An 11,113-nucleotide genomic window follows, 5' to 3' on the forward strand; every position below is an offset into this window, starting at 1 on the left:
TTTTCGAAATATAATTCAATTTTAATTTACTTTTGTCAATTTTTAGCTTATTCTTCATTTCTCTATTTTTCCCACTAATAAGTTCTCAATTCATCAATTGGAAAATTTGATGGACCAGTTCAATGTCATACAATTCATTAGATAAAACATAAAAGATTTTTAGGGATTTAAAAGTGGATTTTTTTTAACCATTTGGTACAAGAGGTGCATTCTCAATCAGCAACAAGCACGTCTACGAAGGGATAAAGAGTGCTCTCCAAATATTTAAAAGTACTGAAACTCAAAATTTCTAGTTAAAAAAGAAAACATCTCTATTATTTCAGCTAATCCTAGAGATTAAAAATGGATATTTCTTCTACAATACACTCAAAATAATTTCTGGATGTCTTTATTCTCCAAGTCCTTTCCTCTCACATGGCTTGAGACCCCTCATAACTTCTAATGGAAGGTTTGTAGTGGGGGATAGCAGGATTTGCAGGCCCTCAGTCAAACTGATGCTTATGGGTCCCGTCTCTTCCATAATATAAGGATTTTGACTCCTGACCTAATCATGCATTATTTAAGTACAATCAATATACAACCATATTCAGCAATAGTATTACATTTCAGCAGTCATGTTTAAAATTTAGTCATAAATAAATAAAACTCATGCATACAACTATATTTCGAGTGTCATTGATTTGAAAATTAGGTAAGACTAATCGATCATATTGGTTAACTAAAAATCGATTAATTGAATGGTTGAAACTTTAAAAAATCTTAAAGTTCAATGACTAGTTAGGTTTTAAAAATATTGGTTTCTTGAAATTTTAGTGATGAATAGTTCAATACAAATAGGAAATCTTATTGAAAAATTTGATGAATTGAAGAGAATGGTAGTTCTGTCATTTTAGTGCAAAGGTTGTGGCATATACTGGACCTTAGCCAATGTTTGTTTTTCTTTTTTTTTTTTTTCTTTTTTTTTTTTTTTTTTTTGTTGTTGTTGTTGAAGGCACAAAATGATTATGTTTGCTCTTTATAGTTAAAAAAAATTGGAGTAAAGCTAAGAAAGAAAGAGAAGCAAATGAACACAAATGATAAGGTCTTATTTTATCTCTTTTGACCCTTTTAACTTCCCTCACATGTAAACCAAAGTGAAGCACATCTATATTTAGAGTTTGCCCTTTCTCAGCTTCTCAAAATCTATCTCAACAAAACAGCACTTGTCTTGTAGAGAAGAAAACACCAAAGGAAATGACACTTCTTGCTTTCACATCTGGGTCCTGAAGCTGACCTCATTGTGACTTCTCCTTCTTCTATTGCTACTAAGATCAATCTCAAGAAAAGAAAAGAAAAGAAACATACATATGCATTATAACAAGTACTCTTCTTCTTGACAGGAGACATGGCTCAACAGGTATTTCTTTGTCTTCTTTTTCACTCTCTTGCATTATTCCCTCATGGGTTGTCTCTTAAACTTTCAATTTCTATTATTTATTTTGCTTTTTCTCTGAATTTCTGAATGTGGGTATGTGTTGCTTTTTGCTATAATTTCTCTGAACTATTGGGTCTAGCTTTTATTTGTCACATTGTTCTTGTTTTTTGATGATAGTACAACTTTTTTTTTTTAAATGTTTTTTATCTTTTCTGCTTGTGATGTTGAAAGTTCCTTTTTTTTTTTTTTCAAGTGATACACTGACCTTTGATTGGATTTTAGGAAGAAGGGTGGCCTCTGGGTTTGCAGCCCCTGAATGTGAGAATAGGTTTGCCTAGAAATGGTGAATTTTCTGGATCCGTATCATTCAATACTTTACTCACTGGTTCTCCAACTTCCTCAACAGATTCTTCATCAGATTTAGACACAGAGGTCAGTAAATATATGACACACGCGCACACACAAAAAAAATTTTATCTAAACATTTTTGCTTTTGGGTATCTAAATCGGTTCTATTTAGGATTTTTTTTACTTCCCGAAAAGACAGGATTAAGAGAGTACATTGTTTTTGTTTCTTTTAGTTTGTTTTCTTCGTGCCTAAATATGCCTAAATGTGGTTTCTTGATTTACTTTTGTTTTTAAACAATATTTTGGGCTCAATGGGATTAACAATGTATATAGACACTCATTTCAAAGAAAGACTAGTTTGGGTGAAAGGGTTATAATGAAACACAGAGAGATGATGGTTTTGACCTAAACTGTTTATCTTTTTTGTTTGCTCATGCACTTATTAACGATACATTATTTGTTAATGCAATTATTTGGTGTCCCTATCAATGCATTGTCCTAGCACTTAATAGTTTCTTTACTGTAGTTTTAGCTTCTAATATGGTCCTACTTTTGTGCTGATTATCGGAAGTATTAGTATGTAGAATACACATATAATGCGGACATAAGCAACTCACTCAAACAGTTTTGATTTGTATAGCTTTTGCACATTAGCCATTCATTTTAGAACATATCTAGTATTCTTGTTGTTGAAAGGTTCTATTAACAGTATATGTGAAGTAGATGGTCTTGAATATGCAACAAGGAAATATTACATACAAAGCAACTATGCAGAGAGAGATCTGGGATGGCTAGAAATGTTTATTGCACACAGAGCATTCGCTATATTTTCCATTTCAATTGAATTGGTTAAGAGAATCATGAACTTAACTTTCGTTCGATTAACTTGCTAAGATGCTTCTTTCTATTTTGTGATTGTATTTCACATCATAGAAAGGCAAATATAAGTAAACGTAAGCAAGGTTGATTGGCATATCCCTAAAGCCCTTGAGATATGAAGAGCAATATTTCTTATGCACGTTCTCATATAAAGCTAGCAAGTTGTGTTTTTCTAATAGAATCTAAAATAGTATTTTCTTGGCAAAGTAATTTCAACCTCAATGCTAACTCTTAGAACCGTCTTTTTGTAAAGCTTGGCTGATATATTCTCAAACTGTAACTTGAATGTCAAAGCAGATAAATTGAGTGTTTTATTTTGCTGAATTTTCTCTGCTATGCTTGATTTCAGTCTACTGGATCTTTCTTCCACGACAGAAGCATTACACTAGGGAGCCTTATCGGTGTCAAGAACATATTAGAGCTATCAAGTAAATCATCAAAAGTAAGGAAAGTAGAAGTACAGAAAGAAAAAAAGAGCAACAAAAAACCCAAAACATGGCTTTTCTCTTTATGTTCAAGAGACAGCACTGATGTTCAGAATGTGAATAATCCTCCATCTCTTGGCCACTTTCTTGCTGTGGAAAGAAGAGCAGCTAATGAATATAGAAGGAATAATCAAAGCCCCGATAATATTTATGGACTTGATGAAATTTCCTTACCTCAGCCTATACCAGAACCTAATTCACTATTTGTTAATGGTCATGTTGCTCCTCCAAGAAATGGAGGGTTAGAGAATAATGGAAATGGGCATGGAGTTCCTGTCCTGCTTTCATGCATGTGTGGACCTCTTAATGAATAAGGTTGTTCAGAACTTTCCATTGTGCTAGTAATTTATTAATAGGTTAGATGTTTATCTTGTAGTAAAGAAGATCACCATTTTAATTTCTGACATTTCTTTTTCCTTTTTTTCTTTTTAGTAATTCTTGATTGTTTGTTCTAAATTTTGATATGTATTTCAATAATTTCTATTTTACAAACTTGAAATCCATTCGTAATTTATACAAGGAAACATGACATACCCTCTATCCACTTTTTCATAGTCTATAATTTTTCTAATTTTCTTTAACTAAGGAAGTAATTAAATCACTTAAATTGCAATTCCATCTAATTACTATAATCTTAATAATTTTATCTCGAGAGAAACGGCTGGGATAACTAAGAAAAGTAGAAAAGTAATAAGATTGGTTTTAGGAAATGGTAGAAAATAATTTTTGCTCATAGATTTTGTATCAATTAAGTCTGGTTGGTTGGTATTCTGGCCAGTGTAAAGAGTGAAATGTCTTGAGTTTAAATCATTTCGACCATTAGAATTTTTACCGATTTGGTGAATCAACGATGAACTATCAGCTTTGATATTATTTCTTCTCGTTGACCAGATTTTATATCCATGGAAAGAGGGGCAAAGGCCAATATCCATAAGTTAGATTCTAAGGTCAAAAAGCATTGTGCTCTAACCTCTATATGTCATGAACTTGCAATTTTTTTTTTTTTTTTTTAAGAAAACGTATAATATTAAGATTTGGTTGCTTCTTGTCCCAAATAAATAAGAGGATGAGTTTCCAATCCAAAAATTGTGAGGCTGAAAATAAAATACAAGAAATGTGAATTTATAGTTTTAGAATTCAGACAAAATTGTCAACACAAATTGCAGGCTCCATGAGGAATAAGGTTAAGTAGCTAAAAAATAAAAAGTACCTCAACCCAATAGGGGGGGCAGTGTTTAGAATTTCAATAAAAGAGATTGCTTTTGGGTCTTTGGAGGTGTCTTTGGTCCTTAGCTTGTCCTTCAAAAGATGGACAGCATATTTTTTCACTCTTTGCAAGAGTTGGTCATTCTATTTATATTTCATAAACTTTTAAATTTTAACCTTAATCCTAATAATTTTTTACAAGCTTCATTTGTTTCCAAAAATTAACTTTTAAAAAATATTTTTCAAAGAAAAAATATTTCTAAATAACTCATTTCTATTGTTTAATTTTAATATTGAAATTTTAACTTATGAGACCATGTAAATTTTTATAATTATACAAATTTTGTATTTTCAAAATTTATTATCAAATATGAGAAAAATATTTATACAAAATGTAAATTATAGTAGTTATTAATGACCATTCACGGTGGCTGAAAATGATAGCTACAAGTGATTAATAAATTAGTAGATATGTGTTTATAAGGTTATAATAAGTTTATCAATATTTAAAAATATTCTTCTTTTGTTTACTCATTTTTGTAGCACCCAAATATTGGAAAATCTAGAAAATATTTTTTAAATAAATTATTTTTTCAAAAAGAAAAAGGAGCCTTAATAAACTATCTCAATATCATAAAATTTAATTCCACTCATTTGATTTATACTAGTATTCATATACTCAACTAAATTAAATAAATTGAAATTTGTTAATATTATGCAATTGTTGCCATAATTTCTACTTATTCTAAAATATTTGTTTTTTTAATTTTTAGAAATTAAATTTCAATAATCTTATGATAGCAAATATAAGAATTGACCAAATAAAATTAAATCGAATAAAATTTTTGAGATTTCAAAAATAACCCACAAACTATCATTCTAAAGTAAACCTTAACTTTCAATTAAAGTTTCCTGTCGGTGTCCAAACATTTTCAGCTTCATTCGATTAATATATATATATATATATATATTCTTTATTAAATTATCACATGTTTAACATAATATGAGAATTTGTTAAGTGAAATTAGTACAGAAAACTACAATATTTCATACTTTTATTAAAAGGAATTTATATTTTCTTTTTTCAAATATTTAAGTCCTACAATTTGTTTCCTTCTTCAATTTAAGATATTTCTGCTTGTGAAGTCTACATAAATAAATTAAATCCTTCTTTGGCTTATCCTGTATGACACGTTTTCAGGTTGATGTGCATTGTGAAACTTCCCCACTGCTTTGATTGGATTCCAATAGGAAAATTTCAAGCATTGAATTTTCTATTTCAAATAGAAAATTCTTTTAATAAAGAAAGAAACATCTTTTGTAGATATTTTGTTCTTCATTAAAATATTATTATAAGATCAGTCCAAAAATAAACAGTAGATGTAATCTTTTGACTCTCTGATAGCAATTGCTTCATTAAACTAATCAATAACATTTTATTATATTCAAAGAATTAATAAACACGTTATCCGATTTGTTGAAAAAAAAAATAGAAAAATGAGAAATTAAAAATTTGAAAAGTAAAAAGAAAAAAGATAAGATTTTTTAATAAATGTTGATGGTAAATTTTGACTGATTGATTGCAAAATTTCTCGGTTAATTAATTTATAATTAAACAACAATGAACACATGATACAAATAGAAAAGCAAAGTTCAAATTTTTATAATTAAAATAAAAGAAATAATACTTTCTAATACATAATTTTCAAGACCTAAACCTAATTCTTCTAAAGTACTATTAAACCATTAAACCATTGAAATAGTTCAATTTTTGTTTTTTGAGAAGTATTCGATTTTTAATTTTCACTAATATTTTCACTTTTTTTAATATAAAGTTAATTTTATTTTGAAATTATTGCATATGCCATCCACTTAATGTTAGAGAGCATGTTTCTTTGAAGATGGAAAAGAAAAACCTTTATTTTTGAATTATTTTTGGAAAAAAAAAAACTCCATCTAATAATTACAGCAAATCATAAAAGCCACAACTCTGTTTGGGACCCAAGAAAGAGGAAAAAACAAGAAAAGAGAAAAAGAAAGTGAACTGATATTAGGACCAAGGAACAGGTCAAGATTAAGGTGTCAACATCAGAACCAGGAAAGTAAAGAGTGAAAAAAGATATTATGTTGTCCGTGTATAATGTGAAAATAGTTATTTTATCTTTATATTTTGAAAAATAAATAAATAAAATTTGAAATTATATAGGCATAAAATAATAATTATTTTCTAATTAAAATAAAAAAGGAAGAAGAGATAAAAGCTACTTTGCATTAAAGCGTGTCTACACAGCAGAGACCACCGGAAGCTTACTTTTCTATACATACTCTAAATTCTAATATTACCAGATACATACAATACACCCAAACGGCCAGCCATTCTTGGGCCCCCACAACCAAGTTAGGTAAGCCTTATTTTTTCTTTTCTCTTTTGTAGGCCCATTATATCTTCCACGTGTATCTATCTTCACGTCAGATCATGTTCATTAGGTCCCACTCGTACTTGTTTTTTTCTTTTTTAATATATATAATAATATCTTTGCCATTATAAGTCATCAGCTGAAATTATGTTACCAGTGAATACATCATTCGTATATTCACACCAGAACCATCTCCCCTTCTCTCTCTCTCTCTCTATTCACAAACAAGTGAGAAAACCAACAGTAATTGACTTTTGAATTTTTTATTTGCGTTTCCCTTTTCAAGCAATTGCTATTTTTAAATAAAAAAGAAAATAACATCACATTGTAGAAATTAGTTGAAAGACTTACATTGAGTCTCCCGCGGGATACTATGAGGTCTCTTTCAGTAATAGTAACAGCAGCCATTAATCTAGAGAAAGTTGAAATATTTTACTCTGAAATGAAGAAAGAAAAGAATTTTTTCTTTGATTCACCAATTCAGGTATCTAACAATACTCAAAAATAATAGCCAATGCTACTTCAATCTCAAGTAAACAAAAGATTACAACAATATGATATGACCCAAAGCAACCATGTTACCAAACTTACCAACCCAAACCTGCAATTCACGTCTTTTGCTTATTTCCCAAATCTACATAGCAAATGGACCTCTATCTATATAGTTATATATATACCGATTGGGTCCAGCACCGACATTGATTCCTCTGATATTTTTGCTCTTCTTTAGAGCACAACTAAAGGAATCCTTGATTGCTACTTGGAATCTTTGATTGCCAAATGCTACATACTATCATCAAGGCTTATCGACCCACTCACTTTCTGCTGCGATTCTTCCTGAACCCCTGCCACCCATTTTTCCGAATGGACTCATAGCCGATAGCCCTTTGAAGCTGCTGCTTCCTTCGCTGCTGAAGTTGCGTGATTTCCTGGCTTTTCTCATCTTTGGTGAACCAATGTCTGCAATGTCCTGGTCAACATCTTCACAACTCTTGACTTTGGCAACAGCCAGCCGAACGATGGAACTTCGACAGAATGGGCACACTGGGGGATTGAGGCATGCAGTTGTTGGGTTCGGTTTGTTGTGGCAACAGAGTGCTAGTGTGCATTGTGCACACATTTGGTGTCCACATTCTTGTACTTCAATTGTGCAAACTTGTTCAAAGCATATGCAACACAGCTCTGTATCGCTCGCCTGCATTTTATACATAACATATTTGTACAACAAATATATTAGTCTCATGATTTTCTAGTCATCTGCTAAACTTGGTTCTTCAAAGGCTCCACAACCTAATTACCTCGGATATATTGTCTTCGGTCCCCACATCAGAATGCGAAGGAGATGGAAGTGAATAAGCAGTTCCCTTCAAGATGTTCTTCTCTCTCTCCCTGTTTGCATCCATTAAAGCACGTTCTAAAAGGTCTTTAGCCTCCTGATTAAGCTCACTAATGAACTTTAAAGGTGATGGCCAGACAAGAGGTTCAGCCGAAGATGGATTTAGTAGAGCTGCACAAGCTCCATGCTTATGTTTCAAAGCAACTATATAAGGGATTCTCCTGTGAAGGGAAGATTGTATCAATAACTGTTATTTTGCAAAAGATACTTGAGCCTAAAAGAAATGACTGCCAATTCATCTCTTACTAAACTAGAACAGAAAAAGAATTATTTCTTTTTGTTGGAGTAAATAATTTAATTAGACTGACTACATTAACAATAGTTTATCGGTTAACATATTCATCGAATAGGTGCAAGTAATGTCACGTTACTAGAAAAATACAATAAACGGATAAAGGAAAGATAGATGATTTAAGCATTTCTTGCCAAAATCATGGAAATATGAGAAGAACATTGAACTATACCCTGATGCATCTCTTTGAAGGCGATCAGCACCCCATGCCAGCAATTCGCGGATGCAATCTAGAGATCCTCCTCTAGCTGCCAAATGAAGAGGAGTACTTCCTGGGCAGCTGAGTAAACAGCACAATTTATCAATAAGACAAGACAGATCAAATAGTCATGTAACAGAGAGGTAAAAGAATACATTGGCGTGATCATTACCCATATCCGCCTGTGGAAGCACAGACAAGAGCTCCATTATCTAACAAGATACGCACACATTCAGGCCGTCTTTGACGAGCAGCTAAATGCAATGGCGCGGCTCCTCTACCATCTCTAATATTAACAAACCGTGCATATCCCCTAGATTCAAAGTTCTGTACGAGTTAGTACAGCAAAAACAACAATAAATTTGGAGGGAAAATTGAATCAAATCTTGGAAAACAACATATAATTACCAAGAGACAGCAACAGGACTAGATTGAGCAGCAGAGAGGACAGCTTGAAGACAATCAGAATGGCCATAGTAAGCAGCATAGTGCAAGCAAGTTCTTTCATTAAGTGAATCAAACTTCAAAATCTGATCAAATCACAAAGATCACTCTAATCAATATTTGGAACTAACATCTATTTACCTTTTAGCTATAAATAGTAGACTGAACATTTCTATTTGACAAGTACATTTGCTCCAGCTTCAATTAGCTTTTTTAGACAAGAGATTTTGCCATGCATTGCAGCTAGCATAAGTGGAGTCTGCAAAATTACAACCACCGTTAAGAAAATGGACAAGATCAAGCAATAGAGATTTCACATTCACAAATTATTTTAAAAAAAAAAAAAAAAAGGGAAACACTACCTGCTTGTGACGATTCACAACATCTGGATCCACAGATCGTTCTAAAAGCACAGATAAAATCTGCAAACAATTCAAAAACAAAAAGGCAATCAATTAGCATTGAACAAAATCACAAACCATTCACAACAACGACAAAATCCCACAAAAAAAAAAAAAAAAAAAAAAAAAAAAAAAAAAAAACTTTAAACACCAAAACAAAAACCCAACTCCTCAATTACCATAAAAAACACCAAAACTAAATTAAAAAATAAAAACAAGCAAATACTCAAAAAACCCACCTCGATCCGGCCATTGGCAGCAGCAATATGCAGTGCAGATTGACGATCATAAGCAGTAGTTTCGTGCAACAGAGATGGGTTTGCTAAAAGCATAGCCTTTACAGTATCAAAATCACCAGCCTGCACGGCACTAAACAGCCCACCATGTTCATGACTCGCTGCACAACTCAATCCTTGACCCATATTTTATAACTCACTCTAAAACCAGGTGCTGTCACCGAAGAGGCGCTGCACCTCCACCACCACCACCGTCGTCTTCCGCCACCTTCTCCGATTAAAGAGAGAGAAGAGGTGGCTAAGCTCTCTCCGCGTTTGCTCGCCTAAATGAGAAAAAGTTCCTGTCCTTAAGTAGTAGTCCTCTTAAAGGACAGTCTAGAGAGAGAATTTAGTGTTTTCTAGAGAGATAAAGTCTTAGTATTGGAGTTTGGAGCTGCCCGGAGGCTGCCCGTGTCAGTCATTCAGTCCGAGTGGGGGCAGCAGTCAGATATTTGTTCGGGCAGTTTTTAGATTCCATAAAACAGTAAACTTACATTTTCCTGTCCAAATCTGGGATTTGGATTCATCTTTGCCGTTGAAACTCGCGGTGGTTTTTTTGGACCGTTGGATTGAAAAGGGTAGAATGGGATTTTGATTTAGTGGATTATATTTTATTGTTTAGTTAGTTTTTTAGTGGTTAATTTATTGTTGAGAAGTTGGGTTTTTGGATGTATAAGCCCAATAAATGAGCGGCATGGGTTTGGTTTGGAAGTTTGTTTTACTAATTTACCCTTATGTTTTACTGAATATCACACTTGATGGCCTGTGTCTGCTAATACCTCTTACCAAGAAAATGACAGTGACACAGTGTCTGAGGTGGAACAGTACAATGACCATTAAACCCTCTCCGTAATGCATGTTAAACATAAATAATTAAATTATGTAATGTCTAATTGCATCTATGATGGCTGTATAAGAAATTTGAGGTTTTCCCTTAAAAATAACAATAATAAATAAGAAATTAGAGGTTTTATTTATAATTTACAGTATAATAAATAGTTTCTTCGTATAATTATTATTTGTATTCTTAATTAAAGATTAGGTATAAAATATTAATTAACGACATTCTTTCAAACCGAAAGCAAAGGCTGTTTTTGGTGGAAAAAAGGGAATTCAAAAATTTGAAATTGATGTTTTTGGAGTCGTAAAGGGAAGTGGATGCAAAAGCATAAAAATTAAAATCAACTTCAAAAGCAATACCCTGTCGATCGACTATAACTCAAACCTAAGAGGCCAAAATCAAAATCACACAAAGCTATTTCCTTTGGAAGAATTACTTCTTCCAGAGACATTAAGGCTTCTTTTTACTTTTTAGCAAACATTTGGAACCTCCCTTTCTATGTTTGTGATTTCCAAG

The 11,113-nt window shown here is 32.1% G+C and overlaps 2 protein-coding genes across 2 annotated transcripts; one reads left to right on the forward strand and one right to left on the reverse strand.

The window, feature by feature from the left end:
• The first annotated feature begins 1,047 nt into the window (after positions 1-1,047).
• On the forward strand, positions 1,048-3,557 carry LOC105628251 (uncharacterized protein At3g17950). Its single transcript, XM_012209634.4, has 3 exons — positions 1,048-1,396; positions 1,697-1,846; positions 2,991-3,557. Exons 1-3 carry the CDS (start codon positions 1,385-1,387, stop codon positions 3,438-3,440), a joined length of 612 nt encoding a protein of 203 aa, XP_012065024.1. The 5' UTR covers positions 1,048-1,384; the 3' UTR covers positions 3,441-3,557.
• Positions 3,558-7,192: 3,635 nt separating this feature from the next.
• On the reverse strand, positions 7,193-10,039 carry LOC105628250 (putative E3 ubiquitin-protein ligase XBAT31). Its single transcript, XM_012209633.3, has 8 exons — positions 9,721-10,039; positions 9,443-9,502; positions 9,268-9,339; positions 9,045-9,166; positions 8,809-8,949; positions 8,610-8,717; positions 8,048-8,306; positions 7,193-7,944 (listed from the first exon to the last, which is right to left on the reverse strand). Exons 1-8 carry the CDS (start codon positions 9,901-9,903, stop codon positions 7,546-7,548), a joined length of 1,344 nt encoding a protein of 447 aa, XP_012065023.1. The 5' UTR covers positions 9,904-10,039; the 3' UTR covers positions 7,193-7,545.
• Positions 10,040-11,113: the final 1,074 nt, after the last annotated feature.

Source organism: Jatropha curcas, chromosome 1 (assembly GCF_041381405.1).
Source record: "Jatropha curcas cultivar XTBG-Jc1 chromosome 1, XTBG_Jcur_1.0, whole genome shotgun sequence".
NCBI lineage: Eukaryota > Viridiplantae > Streptophyta > Magnoliopsida > Malpighiales > Euphorbiaceae > Jatropha > Jatropha curcas.

Excerpts from the sequence above, each read along its gene's own strand:
- LOC105628251 (XM_012209634.4), top strand. Across the intron at positions 1,847-2,990 it reads CATCAGATTTAGACACAGAG|TCTACTGGATCTTTCTTCCA; the intron begins GTCAGTAAATAT and ends GCTTGATTTCAG.
- LOC105628250 (XM_012209633.3), bottom strand. The coding sequence starts at position 9,903 with ATGGGTCAAGGATTGAGTTGTGCAGCGAGTCATGAACATGGTGGGCTG. Across the intron at positions 8,718-8,808 it reads GCTTCCACAGGCGGATATGG|CTGCCCAGGAAGTACTCCTC; the intron begins GTAATGATCACG and ends CTGTTTACTCAG. Across the intron at positions 8,307-8,609 it reads CTTCAAAGAGATGCATCAGG|GAGAATCCCTTATATAGTTG; the intron begins GTATAGTTCAAT and ends TTCCCTTCACAG.